General features: G+C 23.8%; 4 protein-coding genes across 7 annotated transcripts; 2 read left to right on the forward strand and 2 right to left on the reverse strand.

Moving 5' to 3' along the window:
* The first annotated feature begins 1,334 nt into the window (after positions 1-1,334).
* Positions 1,335-27,044, forward strand: LOC108552629 (uncharacterized protein C9orf85 homolog). Of its 2 annotated transcripts, none has more exons than XM_017907272.1 (3): positions 1,335-1,516; positions 26,321-26,780; positions 26,854-27,044. In XM_017907272.1, the coding sequence occupies exons 2-3, from the start codon at positions 26,348-26,350 to the stop codon at positions 27,042-27,044; spliced, it is 624 nt and encodes a 207-aa protein (XP_017762761.1). In that variant the 5' UTR covers positions 1,335-1,516; positions 26,321-26,347. The 2 variants fall into 2 exon arrangements, with proteins under 2 accessions (XP_017762761.1, XP_017762762.1); XM_017907273.1 differs by lacking the exon at positions 1,335-1,516 and adding an exon at positions 24,834-24,853.
* Positions 3,411-10,426, reverse strand: LOC108552628 (alcohol dehydrogenase [NADP(+)]). 3 transcript variants are annotated; one of them, XM_017907270.1, is made up of 5 exons: positions 6,220-6,301; positions 5,960-6,131; positions 5,541-5,708; positions 4,565-4,918; positions 3,411-3,865 (listed from the first exon to the last, which is right to left on the reverse strand). In XM_017907270.1, the coding sequence occupies exons 2-5, from the start codon at positions 5,960-5,962 to the stop codon at positions 3,491-3,493; spliced, it is 900 nt and encodes a 299-aa protein (XP_017762759.1). In that variant the 5' UTR covers positions 5,963-6,131; positions 6,220-6,301; the 3' UTR covers positions 3,411-3,490. The 3 variants fall into 3 exon arrangements, with proteins under 3 accessions (XP_017762759.1, XP_017762758.1, XP_017762760.1); XM_017907269.1 differs by lacking the exons at positions 5,960-6,131; positions 6,220-6,301 and adding an exon at positions 10,123-10,426; XM_017907271.1 differs by lacking the exon at positions 6,220-6,301 and having other exon boundaries at positions 5,960-6,139.
* Arv1 (ACAT-related protein required for viability 1) lies at positions 10,782-15,793 on the forward strand. Its single transcript, XM_017907274.1, has 3 exons — positions 10,782-10,877; positions 13,812-14,322; positions 15,678-15,793. Exons 1-3 carry the CDS (start codon positions 10,794-10,796, stop codon positions 15,791-15,793), a joined length of 711 nt encoding a protein of 236 aa, XP_017762763.1. The 5' UTR covers positions 10,782-10,793.
* On the reverse strand, positions 15,888-21,315 carry Wdr37 (WD repeat domain 37). Its single transcript, XM_017907268.1, has 8 exons — positions 21,241-21,315; positions 20,170-20,445; positions 19,550-19,675; positions 18,529-18,780; positions 17,897-18,116; positions 17,209-17,496; positions 16,686-16,932; positions 15,888-16,010 (listed from the first exon to the last, which is right to left on the reverse strand). Exons 1-8 carry the CDS (start codon positions 21,263-21,265, stop codon positions 15,888-15,890), a joined length of 1,557 nt encoding a protein of 518 aa, XP_017762757.1. The 5' UTR covers positions 21,266-21,315.

Raw genomic sequence — 27,044 nt, forward strand, 5'->3', positions numbered from 1 at the left:
ATTATGTTTCAGAAATACTTAATTACTACAAATTGTAACTCTAAATATAAAATTAAAGTTATAAAATGAAACTATTATTTCTATAAACGTTAGTATAATAAATATGTTAATGATTGTACATAATTAATTTATACTCTAATAACATATTCCATTTTATTGAAAATAAACCTTTAGTACATGAACTTCAATGCATTTTTACGGGTGGGGTCCCTTATATAGCTGTGTCCCCCTCTATACTGTATATGCTGTTGAAGAACCATGATATCTATAAATGTGATTCTTTCTTTTTTTTCGTTGTTAATACAATAAAAATCTTTCATGCATGTTACAGTTGTATATTTTCTCTTATCAGATTTAATCGACTTAGCGCATGCATTATTTAATTCTTTCAAACATATATTTAATTAGAATGCAACACGATTTGATCCTTTATCTAATCAACTTAAAAAGAAGCAATTAAATTTCAATTTCTATAAAGTACACAATTCATGCAAAATACGTGTTGATTGGACACAGCTACTGGATTGATTACCTTGGCAACGAAGGTAATATAGCAGAATTACAATTTACTTGTAGATATGACTTAAAGAATGCTTTCGCTAGTCAATATTTTCTAGTAGTAGAGATCATATGTTTTCTTTTTTTTCTGTGCATCTGTAATCACACTCTACTTTTTTTATTTGTTTAATTTCTCTCTCTCTCTCTCTCTCTCTCTCTTTCTCTCGCATGCATGCGCTATGTAAAATGTTTTCTTTTATTACGGCTAAACGTTACCAATATTTGTATTTGATTCCTTGGAATATTTGAGTTCTCAATGCTAATAAGATAAAATAACTTTTAATCATCTTACCTAATGTTTTATTATTTAAGTACACCAAACAGTATCAAATTTTTATTTTCTTTGAAAGTATAGTCTTTAAATTATACGAATTGCAATAACATATTTTTCTTAAAAGACAAAATATATAAAAATGTAGAAAACTAATTATGGTAAAGCAACGAAAATAAATAATTTTTTTTGTAAACATCCCTTTCTTCATCAAAATCAGTTTCTTTAATTTGATTTTTATATTATTGGACTGCTAATATTTGTAAATTTCAACATTAGTTAACATTAGTTAAGTTGGTTAAATTAGTTAACATTTGGATTCACGAAAAATAATGAATATACTTTATAAATTTTTAGGTATTGGTTTTGTTTTTGAAGATGGATGTTTTGTATAAAATTCTGCGTATAATCTTCTTTTTTCAATTTCTATAAAATGACACGAAGAAAACAAACTTCTATACAATAGATAAATAGATAATAGATGAAAAAGCCATCACCAAAAAATTTTTAATATTTTCGTAATAAGAAAATGCGCTTATAAGGTTTGAAGTTTCGGTTTTATGTTTAGGTAGCAGTATTTTTATTAAAGAATCGCAAAAATCGGTGAGTGATTAATACGAGAGTACTTTAAGGAAAGTGTGATCAAACTAATGCGACACAATCATTGGTAATTACTGAGGAAATGAAGTATGTATAAACTTTGTAATTTATTATTTTGGGTCAATCGATAAGTACTTAATTATGTACTATTTCAAGCAACAAGTATACAAGATGTTCTATTTAAACCACATACAATTGTTTTCCAAGCCAGAAAGTTTCAAACAATATTTTACATAAATCTTAACCTGTTTTGAAAAGAATATTTTATATTGATCACAAACAATTTATAACTGAATGAGCATCTAAGATTTCAGAGTGACCTTTGCCTTTTTTTTTATATATATTGAATTTATATATTGGAACTGTATATTGTTTGATAATTAATTGTACATCTCATACAGAGACAAATTCATAAATTTATAGCATTTTAGTCTCTCAAAATATAAGGTTATTTAATGTTTTCGCTAACTGGCCAGATTCATCACCAATAAAATATTGCTTTTTGTTTTATTTTAATTCATATTTTATATTACTTTTTCTTTAATTTCATAACTATTATTATGAGTTGCTAAGTGAGGAATCATAAGTTCATTTGATGGACACAAGCAGTTATATTATTATTTTTAATAATGTAGGTTAATGAAGTTAATTTTTAATGACGAATCGAGAGATTTTAATAAATTACTAACTCGATTAATTATGATTATCTCGTTATTAGGCTCTTATTCGTGTTATTTTATAAGAAATCTGAGCTATGATTAGAAATAGTTCACATACAACATATGTATAGTAGTGCACGCTGAATTATTACAGATTTGGAATTGTGGTGTGTCAAATATCTGTGAAAGTATTAGATATATATGTCCTTCCGAGAATTATTGGGTATCCTTTATGATTATGTTTGCTTCACTAGCTTGTGAAAAATAAAAAGATACATTTTCTGTTGCTTAACATTTCTCTAATTAGCAATTAATAAAAGAATGCAATACTTGAGAAACAGCAATTAGTATATGTCAAACGTTCATTGTGTATGTTCATCATATGTTCGTTTTAAATATCTACACATGATTATTTCTGTAAGTATCAGAAATGTAAATAAATGTTTCAAACCAATTTTAAGAAAGTTTCAGTAAAGTTTAAAAGATAATTACTGAATTATACTTGTGTAAGATACATGTATGAATAGTATTTTGGAAACATCTCAGTATTAGCTACAACAATATGTAATAAAGAATATAGGGTTCTGTTTAAAGATTTGAATATGACCTTTATAGAACTTTCCGAAGTTATCTCAAAGTCAAACAAATATTATCACGATACCTTACAACTTTTGTTTGAAACTTTTTTGTATTTTTGATACTTAAAGTAATCATATATAGACACTTACAACAGACATACGACAAATGTACATATGTGCTGATAATAATTATAAAAATGACATAAGTAAAAAATTTAAAAGAATTGAATTTGTGCTTTCTTTCCTTTTTCTGTTACATCCATTTACTCTATAATAATGTAAAACTACTTTTACAAAATAGCAAAAAAGAAAAAAACGGTTAGCTTGAGTTAGTTACTATATTTCAATTTATTTTTTAATTCAACATAAAATTTGTAAGATCTCGAATCAAAATCTATGGACATGATTTAAACCACTTTCATAATTACAGGCATATATGTATATATACAAAATCAACGTAATATTGAGGTGGTGTCATTAACAGAAGTTCAGATGTATTAGAAATGAATGAAAACTGTTGGTAGAGGAACATAGGATTTTTAAGTGTATTGGAAGAATGAAATATGTTTAGACAGAAGTTTGGAATATACATAAACAATTAAAAAATATTTATTTATATAAAACAACAATTTTCTACATATATTTATAATGTTATAAAAATATAATATGGACATGTATTAGATCATTGTTATCTTTTGTAATAAGTAATAATGTTTAATATTAATCTAATGTCTACTACCAGCGTGTACATGTACATAATGTATATACATAGTCCGTACATCATTATGTATAAAATATAAACTTATTTAGAACCTAAATAAGATTTAGAAAGGGAACTCAGGATGAGAATTAACTCCCTTAAATATAGTAAAATCACAAACCCTGCTAGATTCACCAAGATCTAGATTTTTTAATCTCTTCATGTCCTCTTCTTTGAGTTCCCAATCGAATAGTTGTATATTTTCTTTAATTCGTTTGGCATTTGTGCTTTTAGGAATAACTATGATCCCATTTTGCACAATGTAACGTAATAAAATTTGTGCAGGTGTTCTTTTGTTATTCTTTGCTATTTCTAGTACTACATCATTTTGTAGCATATCTGGGATTTCTTCCGTCTTTTTCATTAATCTAACTAAACCTCGTGCACCAAGTGGTGAATAGGCGGTTATTGGGATGTTTACCTCTTTACAATATTTTACCTGTAAAATATTATTTAAAATATACTTAATAAAATATTATTTTGAACATAAGCTGATGAAAATGTCTTGTTATAACTTAATCAATAAAGGAAAATACATTTCGAAAAATTATAGTGGATGTAACAGCAATATAATAAGATATATAAATAATAATAAAACAAGTGTCATTTCCGCATAGATACTATTAGATTCGTTAAAAAACAATGTCAATATTTTTAGTACAAAATAATAGTGACTTCCTTTAAAATAAAAGAAGATGTTTTACTGAATTTTGTAGTCTATAATTTTTTATCATCTTACGAGTTTTGTATAATTCTAATTAATGTATCTTTATATTTAATATGTTAAAGACACTGCTTAGTTCTGAAAAACAAGAGAACACTATCTATTACAAAAATCCAGTACTACTTATTGGCCAACCTAATATTTATAATTAACTTTAGCTAATTCTAATACATAATGGAAGACAAATTTAATATTTTTTTAATGTCATTCCTTAAAAAGTTATTAGTATTAAAATTCTCAATAAAATTCTAATATATTTTAGAGCCTATAAAAGGCGATTTGTAAAATTATAAGTTTACATATTATATTTATAAAAAATCTTACAAATGAATACCTTAAATTATAGTAAAATAAATTTTATGTTAAATAAATTTTTAATAAAAAATATGTTTATTTGAAGAAAAGATATCTTACCAGTTCCTTTTGTTGCATATAAACATGCAATTCAATTTGTAACATCGATACCTTTATTCTTGCGTTTTTCAAAACTCGCTTAATTTGAGAAATATTAAAATTTGATAATCCAATTGCTTTAGCTCGTCCACTCTCCACTTGCTTTTCCATTTCAGCCCAAATTTTTACAAGATCTGTATTATTATCAAGTCTTACTTCACCATTTTCATTCACAGGATGTAAAAGTTCTCCAACTTTCTCAAAACCAAATGGAACATGAATTAAATAAAGATCTACATATTCTAATTGTAGATTTTGTAAAGATTTTTTAATCCATTTTTCAACATCTTCTGGTCTATTTCCTACAGGAGGTAGCTATAAGGACAAAAAATAAAATATAATTTTTAGTAGCTTCTTATAACTTGATATCACTTTCGATCATTGATCTTATTAATTTTGTTAAGTTTTTTTTTTTATATTATGATTCATCAGTATTATTAATATTTTTTATGATGTGATATAAAAAATACAGATTAAATAATATGAGAAAAAGGTCAACAGAGTTATTAGTAAATGACGGAAATTACGTTTTCATTGATCACATTGTTAGAAATATATAAATATGATTAAAAATTAAAAAAAATAATAGTTAATATAAATGAAAAAAAATTAACTAAAAATTATAGTTAATTTTCGAAAAATTATCAAATATTATTATTACAGTAATATTTTCCAAAATTAATTAATTAAATTACTTTTTAAGAAAAATAATCCATTTCTGAACTAACACAGAAGTGAATTAATATATGTACTTGCAATTAAATGATTTACTTGTTAAAGCATTTTAATTTTCATAAAACTGATTTAATTATTTATTTAATTTAGTTTATATAATTATTTAATTATAAATTTAAATAAATGTTAAATCAATTTCACTGATTCAATTATATAATAATAATTTTTAAACAATTATGATGTTAAATATAGAAGATGTTACCTTTGTAACAACAAAAATATCAGATCGTTTAATTTTTCCAGAATCAAACCATTTTTTAAGAACAGTGCCAATTATTTTTTCATTTTCATATGCTGCTGCAGTATCAATATGCCTATATCCTGCTTCTAAAGCAATGTCCAATGCACTCTGCAATTCTTCTTCATTTGCCTAAAACATAATACAAATTTTTGTTTTTTTTAAACTGATTAATTTTTTGAAATTATATAAATTATACAATCAAATTACTACACATTTCTTATATCTATAGAAAAGTTGTATTGAAAAACATTAAAAGAAAATTATAACTTAGTACTATAAACAATGAATATTCATTTATCAGATTTATGTTTTATAGCAGCAGTTCTAAAATTTTCTTTCTACATATGTATATGTATGTAATTAAGTGACTATAGTAGTACCATTTTGTAACCACTATCTGTTCATTATAGAATGCCCCACTATGTATAAGTTTAAAGTTTTATGTAATTTGCTTTAGCTTATGTTTATCATAAGGAATGTTCAATGTAATATCAGTGATACGCTAGTTGAGAGCCACTGCTTGTGGTATTCTGATATGTTGGAGAAAACTCTCTACAAAAGTAAAATATGACGACGAGTTGTTTTTATTTACATTACTAATAATGTGTTATAAAAAATATCACGTTTTTTCACTCAGTACCAATAAACTTTTGTTCAAATCTTCTTTTTTTTTATCAAATTTAGCAGTAGATGGGTGAAAAATTGTACATTGCGTTATAAAGTACACTCTGTATACTTAAATGAATACTAGTACTTTGAATGTAATGTTCAATGTGGTATTTTTAATTAAAAGTTTAAGAATGAATATTTAGGACATTTTGTGGTAATATTAAATCTATCACAAAATTTATTTACATGTAAAGCTATTTCTATTGAACTGATTAAATGACTTCTAGCAAATTTCTAACAAACCGTCACTAGTAGAAACTATATTTTTTACAATTGAATACAGATAACAGCTAATTTTAATGTGAGCAATAATAAATAAATAAAATAATTTTTAAACGAATGTAAAAGTTCATTTTCGTCATTCTACTTTTTAATAAAAATAGAAAATAAAAAATAAGTAATAATTGCATAACTTTGTACATTGAAAAAATAATAGTAGAGATTTCATTTTTGTTCATATATTTTACAGATTATAGATTTCGTTCTTGTAATTTTTCCATAAATATATTAGTTAGAATTGAAATAGATTTAGATCAGTTTATTATGGTTATAATATTTTATTTCATATAACACAAACGGACATAAATTTTTCAATCAATCAATCGAACGACAGTAAGTAGATGAAGTAGGTTACGTTATGTAGCCTACATATGCATCCCAGAAGAAATGGGATGAGAAAGGTAGACATAGTGGCGTACCTAGAGCTTTTGTCGCCTAGGGCAGTTCCTCAGTTTGTTATCTCTTGCAATACATTAAAAATATTGTAAGTGTTAATCATATTACGCAGAAAATTCGATACAATCGTTAGGACACTAATTATCGAAGATAGTTGCTAGAAACTAATTATTAATCGAATATTAAAAATTACTAAGTTAACATGAATAAAAGAAAAACAAAATTGTCTCTCGTGAGTATTATAAGATAAATGTACATGATTACATATATATTAACAGTTAAGTTTACAAGACTTCATGTATATTACAAAAAAAGTCAAGTAATGAAAACGATAACATAAATTGCAAAAATTTTTAATCAAAAGCTCAAAAACGGTTATATGACCGGTTATGGTAGGTTTACAATTAATATTAAGCAGTTGAAAGATATTTCAATAATTGAATCAAAATAATTCATCATTCGTTGAACGAAGATTAAATATTAAAGCTAATAGTTTATTGATATCTACAAAAACATTAATAATAATTCTGGATGAAAAATAAAGAAACTGGTATATAAAGTATATAGTAATTCATTGGAAATAACAAATTGAGAAATTTTTTAAGTAAAAAATTGCCTTTTAGACGTAATATAATCAAGGTTACATAACAATAGGATAAAATGTATGTGTAGATATTTGACTATTACCGTGTCTACTTTTTCTTAAAATTATTTAGAAAATTTAAGCAATTTAAGAAATATTGAACGATATAACAGTCAAAATGGAAAACATAATTTTAAGAGAACGGAAATACATAGAGTGAGTTATAGAATATAATGACCCAAAGTAACTCGTAAAAAGAGAACGTATTATTCGATAGTATAATAGTATAATTAGTTTTATGTTATTTTTCTTTTTTATCGAGACATAAAAGTAATATTTATTTATTTATTTTTCAATGTAATGTCTAAGTTCTTTTTCCAAATTTTAATAAAGAATCAAACTAAATAAAAAAGTATTATACGAAATAAAGTTTAAAATTACTAATATCAGGAATCAACTAATACATATGTAAGTATATGGTCCGTAAACGGAATCATAGTAAAGTTATCAAATTTGATATCACCAATCTGACTCGTAATATTTATCTTTTACTCGAAATTGATAGAAATTTGACCCGGATTTATGATCACGTGTCACACTCATTATAAGCGAAGAAATTAATCGTCAATAATATCAAAAGATAAGATATTAATGTATTAAATTCTATGTTGCAATATATATATATGTATGTATATGCATATCAATACATTATTCTTATTTTGAACTTTTCTATTATTTTTGTATTGAATTAATATAATATTTACTTTTTTATTCATAAATATTTATTTTTATATTTCATTTCTTGATCATTTTCACAATCTACGTAACTGTATATGAAGAATAAAAATTTTTTATAAAAAAAATTTTATTGGATATAGAAAAGCAGTTCGAGAATATTATTGTATCATAGTGTCATATAACCATGGACTGGTTGTATCTAGGTTAGTATCTCGTCATGTAAACATCTAATACATATATGTATGTATGTAAATATTTCCTGTGAAAGTTTTTGTTTGAAAAGAGATTTTTCTTTAGAAAAATGAGCAAGTCAAAATTATGTTTATATAAAAAGAAGTAACCTGCCATTAAGTATTGTATTTTTATGCATCAGTTATTTGGAAATGTTCATATAACTATTAATAGATTTCGTTATTAGTATTTTCCTTGTTGCTATAAGAATACTAAGTGAAAATTAAAATTCAAAATGTTTGAAACTAAACAAAAAATTATCGATAATTGGGCTTTAATTTAGAAGTTAAAAACTATGTAAAAATATATAAATCATAGGCACTAATTAGACACTAATAAAATCTCATTATACTACAATAATAATAAATTTTTATATATTAATATAATAACATAAGTAGACAATATTTATTATTGTTATTATATTATTATAAAAAAAAGTTAGCTAATTTGAACAAATTGATATATGAAGTATATGTTAATTAATGTTTCTTGTTTAATTGATCAAATATTATATAAATTTACATAATGTTGAAACATTCTTCTTTATTTAATACTTTTGTAAAATGTCAAAAGGTACTTAAAGTGAATTGATCAGAAAAATGGATCTGTATCAAATACTATTATATATAACGTTCATCATATAACTACAATTGATTTGTAACGTGTAAATTTTATGGTAGCATTTGTGTTACTCTATATATTCCTCATCCAAGATAAAGAAAATAAATTCATAATATCTATTATTCCTTTTCTATTTAGGTATAATTTATATAAAATCATAATATACCACTAATATATATAATTTGCAAAATAAGTATAATATAACAGTTTATAAAAATTTATACAATATTATATTATATTGTATTTACATAATAGCATTTATATAATATTGTATTATATTTCATATAAATCTGTACAATTTATTTATTTAAAATATTTTTTTATTTCAACAAATAGGAACTATATAAATTTTTATTCAGTCTATGATATTGGAAAATCACTATTTACAAAATTTTAAGTTAAAAAGTAGAGAACATCAATACATGTTTTCATATTAAATCAGCTGCATTTTGAAACAAATTTCTCTTATGCATAAATTATTATTACCTTGAAATTATTTATAAGATAAAAAATGAGTACGATGTTCATTGTTATTTTGCATTCGATATAAATAATTTTATTTCTTTCTTTTATCAAAATTTCATGTTAATATGTATTTTTAATTTCAATGCTGTTTCTGTAGATATTACTGAATGGTTCTTAAATTTAATAAATATGATTAAGAAAATTTTTGATGATTATAATTAAAAGTTATTCAATCAAAAGATAATGCTATGTTAATATTGTAATAAAAATTTGTAATAAAAATAATTGTAAATATCATACAAAAAATAAAAACTTATTCTATGAAAATTTAAATTAATAAAATTAAATACATTAAAATATGTAAATATGCAAAATGTAAAAAGAGTATTTAAACTAAGAATAAGTGAAAAAACAGTGTTTAAAAACCAAGAGTTATTAATATTGAAGAAGTTGATTTTTATATTTAAATTTACTTCTAATACTATAGTAAAAATAATTTTTCTTTCGAAATTTCATAAAATAAGAATTTTTATTTTGAGTATATATATTGTAAAACTGTACCTGCCATGTACCAAATCCAATTATTGGCATTAACTGCCCGTTTGGAAGTAGAATGGCGTTCTTCTCCATTAGTTCTGTGCAGGAACTTTGTGGGCTGACTGAATAACTGAATATCGGCACCGATCTTTTAAAACAGCTTCACTTTCACCTTAAGCCTTTACTACACTACTTGTTCTTGTCCTTCATGCATCCGATAATTGGAACAATCTTTATAACTTCTTATTCAGGATATGCATTCTTCCGTGACTTTCAAGGTTTATTGTTTATTCACACTTAACACGTAATAATAGCAACAAATATTTCATCAAAGTTTCAATACTAAATTGTTTACGTACGCAATATTACATAACAATTAATATGATAACGTTTATTTCTTAGTTTCGTCAATATTTCGCTTTATAAATTTTTTTTATAAATTCGAATTATTCTAGAGGATTGAAAAATGAGATAAAGAAAATAAATATTGTTTCTGCTATAAGTATAATAATTAATCAAAAGATAATTATTAATCAAATTTTTTTTTAAATTACGCAAATTTGAAATTTATTAGAAAAATAATGTAATATTTCTATTTTCATGTAATGTACGTTTAATTCCAGATGTTAAAGTATCAGACAGAAAATAATTTGCAATGAAAAAGCTATAAATTCAAGGAGATAAGTGATTTGATAATGTATCGCTGTGTAAATTGTGGAACAGCGATTGAAGAGCTATATAGAAGATATTCACCAAATGTTTTAAAACTTTTAAAATGTGTATGTTACGTATTATTTATACTTATCTCTTGGTAGAATTTAAAAATGAATGATAATAATTACAATTTTCGAAGTAACTGCTTGGCGAAAATATAAAAAATATGCGTTAAATAATTTAACAAATATATGTATATAGTATTTGTATTTAATAGGAAGCAATTTTCGAAATAGTAATGTTTTTTAAGAGTATTCTTTTATTAAAACATAAAAGCAAATAAACTTGAGTAAAAAAATGTTACAGTTATTAATGCATATAACGGACAATAAATAAAAAGTGTAAAATGTTTTTATTCAACTTTTTGGAAGAATATTTTGTAGGTTAGGTATATCTTTGTAATAAGAGTTATTTCTGACATTTCTATCATTTTCCATCGAATGCACGTTAATTTATGTTGAGTATATTTCATTGTTATAATATTTTTATGTAACACATATTTATGGAGTTTCAGGAAATGTGTGGTCTCTTATTGTTAGTATCAAGATGTTAAGATATGTGGTTTCTCTATACTCTCACATATTAATACAGTAAATTGTGTAGGAAACAATTAATTTCACTATTTTTAAAAAACAAAATCTTGTAAAATATTGTAGAAATTATTATTTACATTTATCTTTCTTATAAATTTTAATTATGCTATTATACACGTTAAAGGATAACAGGGTATGATATTTTATATACAGAATGGACTATTTAAATGGAATCAACCAAATATGTCTGATATTCTTAAACGTATAATTTTATTCGCAGAAATTGTTTTGTGAGGTTCTACTTAATGTAAACTCCAAGCTAATACATTGTACACTTGTCTCGCATTATAGCAAGATAGTCAATTTATCGCTTTGTTGCTCCTATAGTACTGCAGGATTTTACTATTACTATATGTCTCCATGTTCCGAATGTTCTACGTGAGTACGTATTGTAAGCCATAGCTAAGTGTACTCGGTGAATATTTAAAGTCAATTTTCTCGAAACCGAAACTTCGAATTAAAAAATTTTATTTTTTTTTCTCGATTCGTTTTTGCACGTAGAATCATTTCCTTCTCGGTCGTACTACCGTTGCTAGGACATCTTATATAATGACGACTTCTCGACTTTTCTGATATTACGTCTTATAAAATCAGTTTCATACTGATAGATTGTTATGTCAAGTAGTTACTCATGTGCCTATGCGTTATTGCACGCAAGATCGCGAATCGGTCTTGACTTCCTTACATCCAAAAATAGTTTGTTTTAAAGGCGGGAACCTTTCGTATATTACTTTTAAGACTTCAACTACTTACTATTTAAGACAAAAAAAGAGTCGATTTTTTCAAAATTTCAAACTGTCCTGTCCCCTTAAATTGTAATGGTCCATCTCCATTCTTCTCCGACCACTCAGTATTTTGAACTCAACATAACCTAATATAGTTGATAAGGAGACGGAATCGGTAAAACTAAAAGAAAAGGGACTGATATAGTACAAAAACATGCCGCCATTGGAAATTTCATCTTATTTTATCTTATCTCTTTGAAAATAGTATCAATGCATTACTGGGATATTTCCGATCAAAACGAGTACAAACATATAAATCGGACTATATTATTATGTTATTACGTATTATTTTATTCCCTACCTGTAAGAGCAAGCGAGCTCTGGTTACCGATAAGGCGGCGTGAGTGAGGAGCACGCAGCGGCGAACGAAGTGCCGATCCGCGAATAGACAAAAGAAGTCCACTTTTAAAAAGGACAAACCGAGAAACAGACATGACAGTTTTATGTGAGAGACGAGAGAATACTATAGGAGAGTAAAGTCCGATCAGCCACTAAGAATGAAAATAATTTAACCCAGCCATCTCCTCTTCTCCCTTTATATTACATCAAGTTAATTAATAATTATAATTAATTTAATTTATATTTTTGGAAAATATATTTTCCAAATATATTGTTGGAACTCATTTTAACCGGAAGAATCCTACAATGTATTGGTATCACTTTTACAAAGATGACATAAAAATTAGAAAAAAATGATCGTCGTTGCTCATTAATTACTATAACTTACTATAATAATATATAGCAATTTATTATTATAATAAATTACTTATAATATTATAATTCTACTCTGTTATACGTAAGTAGAATACAAAATATTTTTCTACAATTTCTTTCTATCTTCAATAAAAACAGAATTATACTTAGGCCAGTTACTTAGTATTATCTGAATAAATTTAGGATAATTATAGAGCGCTACTCATTCTCCTTGTTTATCGTTCATCGTTTTTCGTACATATCGTTCGTTTGTACTTAAGTCTAATGAGCAGCAAAAATAGTATTCATTACTTCAAACTATAAATGGGACCAAATTCTGCAGCAGTTCTCAACACTTGTCCTAGTAAAAAAATTAATAACAATTACAAAAATAAAAGTCTTACCAATTTATAAAACAGATAATCAGTATTAGTAGAATTATTAATTAATTAACTTTGTCCACGATTATGAAAATTATAATTGATTCAGAAAACTTTTTTTTTTTGTAAAAATAAAATTGTTACTTATACTTTTTGTATTCATATTGATTTTTATATGCTAAGAATATTTTATATAGTTATTTCTGATTTTTTACAATATTTATATAATAATTGGAAAATTGCTTCTTTACTTAAACTCATAATGTATACTATATTTCTGTTATACAAGATATTTTGTAATTAGTTTGTAACTGTAAATACACACATTTGTAAATAATTAAATGATTAGATATGAATTACAATAAAATTATATGTACTAACATACAGTGAATCATAGAAATATTCATATCTTACTAATTGCTCACTTCAAACAATTACTATTTTTCTATAATGCGAGTTTAAAAATTTTTATCTGTAAATTTTATTAAAAAATTTAAAAAATATTAAATTTTCTTTTGTATTTAATAATTAATCTTTACTCGTTTCAGGAAACATGTGGTCTTTTAGCTGATAAATATATTGAATACGATCCGGTGATAATTTTAGTTGATCTAATATTGCTTAAAAAACGAGCATACAGGCATTTGCTTTACAACTGTGATATAACACCCAGTTGGAAACTAGTAATAATTTTGTGGCTTATCGAATCTTTCAGAAATTTCCTTTTATGTAATAATAATAAACAATATGTTCAATATTGGAGGTTATTCCAACTTAATTTTGATAAACATTGTAGTTTATATGTAATACTGTTCAACACTGCCTTCGCTCTCGTTACTTTCGTTTTTACTGTAGTTTTGTTTACTAAAGTCAGATGGTATCTTTATCCGAATAATTCAGACAAATGTAGTACGACACTTCTCATGAAAGCATTAGTGATTGGTGGATCCGGGAAGTTATTAGGATTATTAGAAATCACCTGGGGACATATTTTTCTGACACCTCATTACTTGCTTATATTGGGATACACTCTTCTCTGCTTGCTTACAGCTTATTCAGGTAAGAAGTTTTATGCATTTTATTTTGTTTTATTTATTTAAAAAATAACAATGAAAAACACAATATGCAATAGTACCTTAGAAATTGACCGAAATTCGTCAATTTACTAATTTGAATGTAAGCAATTTTGAGGAATTTTCTCAACAGTGCAATACTCGTTTTTAAACGTATTAAACATAAATTTATTTATTTTTTTTTTTGTACATTTTTTATAAATGTAATTACAATTGGATAAACCCAGGTAATGAAAGTTTAAAATTCCTTATTCTCTGTTTATTCTTTTGTCATGTTATTGTGTATTTAAAGAGATTATGCATATAATGCCAGAACAGTGCAATTATTCGGAAGAATTCAGGTTAACGATGTTAATGAATATACATGAGCATTTCGTATATAAAATAAATTAAACATGCATAAAATATAATTACATAAAAATTTAATTGTATTTTATTTGAGAAGTATACATGTATACAAGGCAATTAATTTATTTGGAATGATTAATTCCAAATCACAGAAATCACCTAAAAATAATTTCTCCAAACAAAAATATCCACGCTTTAAGTACGCTTTTCTTTAAGTCATGAAAATTATAACCATAGTTTTCTAAATTGAATTTATTTTTCTAACTAAAAATTACAATTCTCTGTTACAGCTGTTTATGAATGATTTTTAAACCACTTTAATGAGTTTCTATTTCATAAATAATTTTTTAATTTTATTTATGTAATATATTTGGAATAGAATTATTTGAAATTATTTGTTTGATAAATTTGTCAGGTTTCAAAATCTAATAAATAATTGTTAAATTAATTATAACTTCTTTACTTCAATGATATAACTTATAATAATTTTAAAATGAAGAGTATTATTAGTATAGTTACTAGTATAATTACATATTTCTCATATTGTTAATTTTTATAATGATATAATTTTCTAGTAGCAAAAACAAGATTGACTCAATTATACTTTTTTATAATGTCTTCTTTTATTTCTTTTTTTTAAATAAACACAAGTTTGATCAAATGTAAAATAAATATTTTTGTTTGTATTCCTTGTTAAATAATCACTAATAGAAAGTGTAAAAACTAAAAACATAAAGTGTGGTATCATTTTTAATAACTTAAATCAATCTATATTTATTTCTATAAATTTTTTTGTAATATACTAAAAAGTTCAGTATATATATATTGATCTTTCATTATTTAATTTTGTCATATACTATGTTAAAAAAAATGTTACAGTTGTTTTAATCAATTAACTTATGAACGTAATCTTTAATATGTGTTCATCTATATTATTGTATTTAAAATAAATTATAATTATTATTAATTTTTCTATATATTGTATAATTTCAGTGATTACCAACAATGAAAAATTGGAATCCATGATGATTTTGGGAATAGGCATTGTGGTCTACAACTGTGCATATAATTTCTCTTTAAGGATTTTGGAAATTTTAGAATTAGTTTAATCATTTATTTTCAACTCAATTTGATTTTATAATTCTATTTTAGTTTAACATAATATTAAACTAAACTAAATAAATATATTTATAATATACATATTTAACATTCCTTAAGAGGTACAATACTCCATCCAAGAACTAATCTATCAAAACCACAAGAGAACAAATTACAGACTCCACTATCTTCTGCCCAAGCTACCGACGAGACCATTCTTCGGTGACCCTGAAATGAATTTAAAAATTAAACATAAGCATCTATAATGTAAACATTAGATTTATTAGATTAAATAAGAATATGCAAGGAAAACCATTAGATGGTAAAATCCTACAAATACATGTAAGGGTAACACATTAGATGAAATTATTTAATGCTAAAAGAGACATTACAAGCAATAAAATATTTTGTTGAAAATAATTTATTTTGAAACTTCAAAATTTCCAAAATATCTTGACAACATACATATAAGGATATTAAAATATGAGATATTTCATGAAATATTGATCTTTTAAATTTTAAGATTATCTTTTAATATTAAGATTCTACTAGTCGAAGCCTAGTAGAATCTATATGCTACAAATAAAAATGTATATTATCTTATTAAAAAAGAAAAAAAGATCGGCTTAACCTTGATATTTTCAACAATTTCATATATAAAAAGATTATTTCCATTATACAATATGCATTTCTATTTAAAATAATTTTTACACTTTTTAATCCTTTCAACATTTTACAAGATATTTTTGTATTCTTCATTAGGAAAGCACAATATTCATTTTCATATTGTTTCAATTTGTGTATTTTTATATATATTAAAATAAAATAAAATAAAATATACATTTTTGAGAAATTCAATGAGAAATATCTTACATATGTATTACAGATCAAACTTTTTCTCACCTGTCTACTGGTTCTAGGCAATCTAGCTAAACGTTGACCACTCAGATCAAATAATCTAATTTGTCTATTATCATGTGGTATTGCTACAATGCCAGTACTTGATACTGCTAATCGATTTGCAGCACTGTCCCCTCGAATTGTAGCTAATGGACTTCGTATATTTCGTAATTCCCATATTTTCACACTTCGATCGTCCGAGCCGGAAACAATTTTATCCTCACGCGTGAAGACTGCTGATGTTACAGTTCTGTATTAGAAAGAAAATGATGATAATGATAATAATGATCAGATATTTTATTGTACAAGATGAATCATTAAACTTAACAAAATCATTCATTACCATGTACAATTTTTTCAATTTAATGACTGTTATATTAAAGACTCGTATAGGACGAAACAATTATAGACCAAATCCTTAACCAATTAATGAGCAAGATTTAAATTATATCTTCTCTGGTTTCTTGCATAACTTTCATATATTTTCTATTCAAACAAATAAAAATATGATAGTAAATTTACTTACTCAGTATGTGCTTGGAAAACAGAAACTGAGTGAATAGGCTCCCTAAAATCCCATAGACGGAAAGTGCTGTCTTTACTCGAAGTAACACAAAGTCGTTGCGTATGATGGGTTGATACATGAGAAAGTTCTTGATCATGTCCACATAATGTATGAATAATTTCTCCAGTTTCTACATCATAAAGATTTGCAGTTCTATCCCAGGAAGCAGTGACTACTTGTTCCGCATCAGGTAACCAATCCGCAGCCATTACGACACCTGTATGGCCTAGCAATTCTCGTACTGGAGTTCTATAACATTTCATAAAATAGTATATATAATTAACTGTAATTCTTAGTATATTGGCTGGTTTCAAATTTTGATATTAGCGTATCAACTAACAATAATCGCAAAACGATATAAAATTCCATTTTTTGTTACTCAAGAACATAATACTGAAAATTATAATTCGTAATTTAAAAATTCCAAAAATAAGTCTTCTATTATAATATTAGATTTTGAATAAAATTACTGAAAAATGAAAATTTTTGTAAACTAACAATACAATAAATACAGTGTAGCCATAAAATTACTTAGCTAATAATTTTTGAAAATAAGAAACTCATGTCCAGTTTAAAATTGTACAAGTGCTTTAGTAAATGTTATAAGTTTACAGATGTTTGAATAATTACTAAATTATTTATGTATTACCTTAATGTAGGAGGTTCTTCTTGTTCTTCATTCAAAGCAATTATACCACTAAGGTTTCTATCAGAACTTAATCCTGAAAGATCCTCAGATGAATTCTGTCTTTTGGGTAAATCCCAATCCACAGCAGCTTGCCATACATGAGCAGAATTATCTCCACTCGATGTAAGTGCCAATTCTTTGGTAGGATGAAAACGTACAGAATTAACAGAACCAGAATGACCTATAAATGAAATTTTAATTAGTAATTTACTAATAATAGAATTGCAATAATCAAAAATATACTACCCTTAATTATTGTAAATAATTAAACAATATTATGTAAAATTTTATAAATGTATCAATCTTATAATATAACTTAATAAATGAAATAATTAATATATGCTGATTTTTATGTAGACTTAGTATATTAATAAAATATTGAATTGATATTTTTGTAGTCAAATTAATTCATTATTCAAAATTTATTTTTTTATTTATATCAATATACAGAACTCTAAAAAAATGTAGATACATACTAAAATTGTAACTTTTTTAAGAATAATTTGATAAATAAAAGAAGATATTGTTTTGAAACGTAAAATATAATAAAATATACAACAATATGTAAACAAATAATTAAGAAGAAAACAAACCAATATATTGTAGTAGGCAACGTCCACTATCTGTGACCCATACTTTAGCACTATGATCAGCAGAAGCTGTAGCAATGATTTGACCTGATCTTCCAACAGAAACTTCCCAAACACCATCTCGATGCCCAGAATATTCTCTTTGCATACTACAAGTCATTGTTGGTGTTTTAAAACTAGAAACTATTTTACTAGTCTGAGCTTTTAACTTATTAGAAGTTGTTTTTGTTTTTGGTGCTGCATTTCCTGCCATGGCTGCAAACAATTAAAATTTTAATATTTGAATCAAAATTAAAGGAGAAATTTTAAGTTTATTTGTTAATAATATAGAGCTTTACATTTACATACATATTAAAATAGATAGTTTTTGAATCTTTCTCTTCTTTTAATGATTACATCTACCTTTATCAAATTTCAATATTTTTGTCTGTTGCAAATGTTTGTTTTGCATTTATTAAAAATAATTTTATTCATATTACATTTTACTCATAAAATAAACAAAATATTATTATTATAGTATTTTACACATGGCAAAAAGAAAGAATTCTTAATTTTTATATCTTATGTAGCTTAAAATATAAAAAATTTTTTTGTAAATTAAATTATTTTATAACTACTAAATATTTTTTTCAATATACTTTTATTTTTTATTGTATACTAATCTACTTATGATACAAACATATTTAATTTAAACCTTATTAAATTTGTAAAATATGTAAAAAGAATTACAACATTTAATTGATAAATAAAGTTTGATAACATAGGTACATAAAAATTTAACACAGTTACATAAAACAAATAATGTTTATCTATCTGTAACATATTAACAAAGAACAAAATAGAACATTTTAATTTAATAATATAAATTTTGTAAGATAAATTTTTTTTATAAATATTTACTAGATTCGATAAATATTGATTTATATATTATATTATAGTTATTTTAAATATCCATAATAATTTAAGTTGACAATTATTCAAAATAAGAGACAAGTTAAAATTTTTAAATAATAAACATTCTTACATTTTTGTTTGGAAAGACTTTTTGTATCTGGAAAGTCTGCAACATCTCCAAGAGGTAAGCTCCGTTCTCCAGAACCATAACATTCTCTTTCAAGCCTCTCATTAAGAGTATCTATCTTCTCTTGTACTAGATTAATATATATAATATTTAATTAGTAATCAGTTAATTTACAGAATATTTTTTTTGAAACATGCAAAAAGATATCCTTAAGTTTGAATTACAATTATATTATAGGAAATATAGTATAATTAATTTAAAAAATGAATAATAGTTAACATAAATTACATAAAAATAAAAAAAATAATTACTTTATGCATAAAATAGTTTTAAGTAAATGTAAACATAATTGATGTTTTGGCTTTTCATTCTTATATGACCTTGACATATTTTAAAATTAAATTCAAGGTCTTGTAAATATATTCTTTTTGTATTATTATACATCTAAAACAATATTACAATAGCTCACATAGAAAACATAAAATTATATTTGTTATAAAATCTTGTTAATCATTTACAGATATATTTTTATATTAAAGATAAAATTTTTTGACATTTTATTATGTCAATATTCATTAAAAAATCATTGTTTCTAATTATATAAGAAAAATTAATATTCATACATCCTAAATTTTCTGTGTAGAGGACCTCAAATTCTTTTTCTATTTGTTGAAATAATTCAAATAGTCGACATCGCAAAGTTGGTGGTAGTACACTATCATCAGGGTCTGTACGGAAAGCTGCATAATGAAGTGCAGTTGGTTGCAATGGAGTAGATCCACTTTGTGATTGCAATTCTGTATCTGTACTACTTTGGACTCTTGGAATAGAAATACGTTTAATTTTCCCAGAGCTTTTATTTCCACTAGTCATAGATGGTTCTCCAGGCATCTTTGGTTCTGAAATAATAAAAATTTAAGATAATGCACCTGCTCATGTAATCTCTTCTTTTTTTAATAGAATATGTACAATATTACCAATACTTATAAATACATAATATATTATACTGTGATATATTTTAAATAATCAATTCAAAACAATTAAAATTAATCATGTAATGTAAATAATCAATAAGTTAAACAATTACAAACTGTATAATAGACTGGTAAGAACCATATAAAAATTATTTATTTAAAAATAAGATTATGCAAAATGCTGAATCATTGCAAAAGGAGCAAAACTATAATAGTAATTATACTTATAAAGATTAATATAATTCTACATATAATAAAATAAAAAAATATTTTATTTAATGCTGAATCTTGCAAAAGGAGCAAAACTATAATAGTAATTATACTTATAAAGATTAATATAATTCTACATATAATAAAATAAAAAAATATTTTATTTTCTTTAAATATATGATATGTAAAATTAATGACAATTATTAAAATTAATAAATAAAAAATAACTAATTTAAGAACATTAAAAATTAATTTTGATGCTATTTAGCAAACAGAAAAATAAATACTAGAAACAAATTGAATATTAATTACATTTAAGTTCTATAAACCACAATACTTTAAATATTGACAGAATTTAATTTTAAATTTAGGATGTGATAAAATTATAAGAATAAAGACAATCACATTTATAACAATGTATCCAAATAAAAAATATCTTTAAACAATAGAGAAAATTATATCATTATAAAACATTTAAATAAAATAATTTTTAATACCAATCATACTAACCACTTAATAAGTACTCACTGTGCATATATATTATTTTCTTTCTTCTTGTATTTATACTTATGTAAACTCATATCACTGTATAATATTACATAAAAATTATATCTTTTACATTTAGTTTAATTTAGTTACTTTAGTTTAGTTTAATTTAATCTAGTTTAGTTTAATTTTGAGATACAACAACAAACAACATACACCTAACTAAATTACAGTTATTAAATTTAGGTTACAATATGTATATATCGCATTATACGTACATATACAAATGTATAGATTGTAAAGATTTTTTAATTTATTAAAAATAATGAAAATAAGATAAGTATTATCTTATACATCAATTACAATAACTCTAAAATAATGAACACTCATAACATCCAGATGGGTAACTAGATTTCTCTTACCATAGTATACTACTTCACAGTTCCAAGGTTCTTCAGTACTTGTTCAAAGATAATCTAAATTATGACACCTAAATTAGAATATCTGTAACTTATTTTTAAATTTAATAAAAATATGGAATCACAATTTATAAATTACATAAAATAAAATTAAATGACAAATTCAGTTGTGAATTGATTGTGAATACATCGTACATACATACGGCATACGGTCAATATATGAAGGTAAATATGCATTCTTCATGTTTCAACGTTTTAAACTAGTGTAGAAACAGCATTATTTTATCATAATAATTTTATATTTATTTGTTATGTGATAATATCATTTATTGGAATAAATGTGATAATAATTCTTATATATAAATTTACGAATAAATTGTATCATTAAGTTTTTAAATTAATTTAAATTATATGAATTTAGATTAATTCTTATTTAGATAAATTCTTATGATTAATTTCCAGAAAAAAAAACTAAAAATGTCATACGTTTAAAAATTATTCTTATTATTCTAGTTATAAAAAAATAATTAATTGCTTAATGAGAAAAATAATTAAAAGCAAAACACAGTTACAATATACATATATACATAATTTTATTTTAAAATGTTTGTAAGGTAATATATTATATCTCGGAAAACATGCAATTATAAATATTTATTATTGTGCTAAATAACTTATCCAAATGTGTATAATTTAATCTAAAAGATCAAAATCATAATCCTAATCGCAACTTAAACAAATTTTACAGAAAATTATTATACCGTAATGTGTCACAGGAAAACGAAAAGTAATCAATTTTTTAGTTTGGGTTACAGTAAAATGAGGGTTGAAATAAATTAAATATAAATTTATAAATCGACATAACCAAATATTAAAATATTTACATATAAAATATTTACAATTTTTGTTATAGTACTTACATATTTTTAACTAAAGTAGATGATCTTTCAAAGTTGATTGTGATAGGAGGCCATGTAGACTAATCAATAAACTTTTAGAATATAAGTTCCGGGTAGTCTAGAAAAAATATGTTTTGTTTTTTTATTGAATTTTTATATTCGTTTCTCCTGATTAATTTCTCTAAAAGAAACATAAGGGATTAGAAAAAAAAAAAAAAAACAAATAATATATGTAAATCTTAGGACTAAAAAATTCTATATGAAATTATGTTGTATACTGAAAGAAACAGATATAGGAAAAGATAGGATAAGAAATGAAAAAGATAGCAAGAAAAATGAGAAAAGAATAGTACGAAATTAGAATCCGTAGAATAAAAGAATATGGCAGAAATATACGTAAAAACAGAGAGAGGAACTTTATTAGAGAGAATGAATATAACTGTGAAGCGATGTGTAAAATGAGAGAGGAGGAGTAGGGGGAGAAAGAGAGACAGAAAACGTAGTAGCAAAATACCTTGAAAAAGTATGAAAGAGTAGTCAAAAGCAATTGCAACTATAAGATAAATGAAAAGAAAAAAAAACACACGTGTATTGGTAACAGCAAAAGGATAGAAAACATGAAAGAATCATCCGAATATATAATAGAAAATAAATAAAAATAAATATAAAAATATAATAAAATAAGAAATCCAAGACATTTTAATGGAAAAGTAGGCGGAGGCAATACGTCGAATAAAAATAAAATGAAATAGAGAGAAGATAAATGCGAGAAAAGGAAAATAAATTCGTAGTCAAAGTTTATGACTGATCAGTAAAGTGTAATATGATATTAATTTTATCTGAACCTATTTTTACACAGTGGATGCGAATTGTGAACAAAGAAAAATAAGATCATGTAAAAAATGTTCATAAAAATTGATTTACAATAAAGTATAAAATCTGGTTAAGTCACGTAAATTTTACAGAAAAACATTAAAAATATAGAAATGCTTATTTTTTAAATCTAATATTTTATTTATTATCATTTTAGTACGTTATATAGTACGTTATATAATACGTTATAATACGTTATTTTGAAGAAATACAGCTAATTAATATAAATTCAACATATAAAAAGAATCGTGTAGCTATAAAATGTAAGCCTGTAGTATGAGACGTCAAGTATTTAATTTAACCGTTGAAGTATAAAATAAAATATTACCAGAAAGTGCGAGAACCAATAGAAGGGTACTTCTTTATCGCCGTATAAAATAGTTTTGTTCACACACATTTCTATACTTAGTATAATTATTATCCTATTTTCTATTTAAAAATGATATGGGGATGTATATGTACATAGATATATTTATACAACATATTGTAATTGATAACACGATACAGATTAGAGTTGCATAAATTGTACATATAGTAAATATATACATATAACATTAATTTATTTATAATGCACGTATGTAAATTAGAAATTGATTATTTAAAAATATAATTTGGATAAATTTAATAGAGAAAATAAAATATAAAATAAACATTTTTTCGTAAAGAAATTCTATCTAAAAAACGTTCTAAATTATATAATTCAAATCATGATATAGTACAGTCGTAAATTAAAGTAGTAAATGATATCGATTGATGCCGCCGCACTTTTGGCCAGAGGTTGCATTTTTTTTTAGAGTTTCGCTCAATAAGAGAATAGCGTGTTATAATCGATTGATGATATTATTATTTTACAATAAAAGTGAAAATATTTATGTATGTCGTCATTAATTACGAAATGTAATATAAATAAAATGATGGAAACAAAACACCCCTTGAAAAATACACCCCTGTGCATTATAGTACGTTAAGTTCGCCCCGGTATTAACTTTTGATATGTAAAAAGTCAAAATTAATAATTTTTTAATTAAATTTGCAGTATATATGCACTAATTCATATGCTACTTTATTAGTGAAATCAAGTTTAATTCCTTTTCACAGCAATCTTTGTTCAACAGCATGTATGCATATGTGTACATATTATGTAAATATCGGTTAAAAGTTTTTGTTTAAGAATAAGAAAGTTATTTTCGCTATTTCAAGAGCTTAATTTAGATTACTTGAAAATTTTCTGTACATTAATTTTAATTAAAACATATCTGTATTAATAAGTTTAAATTCATATCAGTTTCTTCAAATGTTTATCCTAAAATTATTAGATAATTAACGCATATCCAACACAGATGTAGTTGCTCTTGAGGTATTATTGGAGAAAAATTTAAGAGATCCGTAACTGTTTAGCTTAGTGACTCCCATTAATCAAGTAGTGCTGGTTCCTTTACGTTTTGTGTAAGTGGTTCCAATTTTCAATTATGTGCAGCACTAATTCAGCCGTGCATCCTGACTTTATAATTATGTCTGCGTAAATTAACCTATATTTCAGTGAAGTTGAGTCCACGCCGCTGTACTTGCTCTATGCTTTAGTTTTCTTATCCATGATATACTAATTACAAATTGCATATATACCAAATCTTGATCAATAACTAAATAAATCCACAAAATGTATTATTTTCAAAAGTTATTTTACGTGATATTATATTATTTGTCTTTTAATGCACAATATATTTATGCTATAGTATTATTATTTTTTATTGATATTATTTATAATTTTGGGTTCAATCATAAAATTTGTACGCTTGAAGAAATGCATAATTTCATAATGTCTAATATCACTTATTTGTGTACTGATGTATTATAAAGTGACAATTTTAATTTGAAGAATCAAAATATTTATTCAATCAAATTATAATAAAGTTTATTAATGAAAAAAGTACAATATTCGTAAAAATAAAAATTATAAAAGTGAATAAAATTATTTTAAAAAAAGATGTAATTTTTAGTCAATTAACATGGATTATTATTTAATACATTCTCTGTGTGATCAATTGCTACTATTATTTTTTACCTGTTTTATTCATACTACATCACCCTGAGTAAATAAAATAATATCATTCCTTATTTTTATAACTGTATTTATTTTTGTTTTTATCCTTTGAGTTATCCTTTTTATATAAATTTTTTCCTTTCAGTTTTAGATTATGTATAATTTCCTTCACTTTTTTCTGTTTTTTTTTTTTTTTTTTTTGCTTTAAAGTTCCTTTCTTCAAAAAAAAAAAAAAACGCAACAGATTTTTTTCTTTTTATTTCTGTTTAATTTTTTTATTTATTACAATTATCAAGGTATTTACAAGGCATATGTGAAGACTTCACTTTCTATAGGACTATATTTTAAAATCTTACACTTTATAAACAAAAATGTAAAAAACATTTTACACATAATTGTGGAATGAAATATTTACTTTTAAGTATTAAATACATATAATAAAATAAGAAACACTAAAAACGGAAATTTATGAAGATTCATTAATTTATACATAACATACGAAAGTTATTTGAAACTAAAAATATTTACTACATATTTTCATAAAACAATTTTATTATTTTTCTATTTTCGTATATTTAAAAAATCAATTCACATTGTACTTTCTTTTATTTCAAATTTTGTAATAATTTGATATTTTAAATTGTTGTCAGTTGGTATCACAAACCATTTATCGTAACTATCAATAATTCAACATGGTTATATACACTGTAAACTGTTAAGTTAAAAGGAATATCACATAAATTTTTATATATTTAAAAAGTGATTAATAATAAAATGATAATTTAATTATCTTACACAATTCAAATATTGATAATATAATATAATATATGTAACTGTAAAAGAACATTTTAATAATTTATGATGTTTTATAGGTTAAAGATTTAAGTATAAATAAAGATATGAGTACCCAAAAAGGAAATTGTAACCGATTAAGACCACAAAAGCATCAGAATCAAACAGCTTTTAAAAATGATTTGCATGATAAATCAAATAAAACAAAATTTATTAATAGCATTGATGTTAAACATGTATGTGAAAGATGTAAAAAAATAATTGAGTGGAAAATTAAATATAAAAAATACAAACCATTAAAAACACCTGCAAAGTGTATAAAATGTGAACAGAGAACTATAAAACATGCTTATCATAATATGTGTTTATCTTGTGCTACACAATATGAAGTTTGTGCAAAATGTGGTGATAAAGGTACTATTATTGAAGGAGAACCGGATAAAGAAGAAACTATTAAATTAGATTTAGAATTGCAGAATTTGCTTAAGGAATTATCTGAACGGAAACGTAGAACATTTATACGTTACATTAATCGTAATGGTATTTAATTTAAATGATAATATTATATATATTTATATAACATCAAAAATTAAAACATAACATTATTTTTCAGTTACAAATAAAAAGGATAAATATGTTGTGGGCAACAAAAAAGAAAATACAAATGAAGGAAAGGAGCAAGAAAAAAGTGTTGTAAAAGAAATATTATCCAAAGAAGATTTGTTATTAAAATTAAACTCATTAATGATTAAAGAAGAAGATAATGATGATTTTAACATTGATAATGATATCGATTCAAATTGA

The sequence above is a fragment of the Eufriesea mexicana genome, unplaced genomic scaffold, assembly GCF_001483705.2.
Source record: "Eufriesea mexicana isolate 0111107269 unplaced genomic scaffold, ASM148370v2 scaffold7532, whole genome shotgun sequence".
In the NCBI taxonomy this organism is placed as follows: Eukaryota; Metazoa; Arthropoda; class Insecta; order Hymenoptera; family Apidae; genus Eufriesea; species Eufriesea mexicana.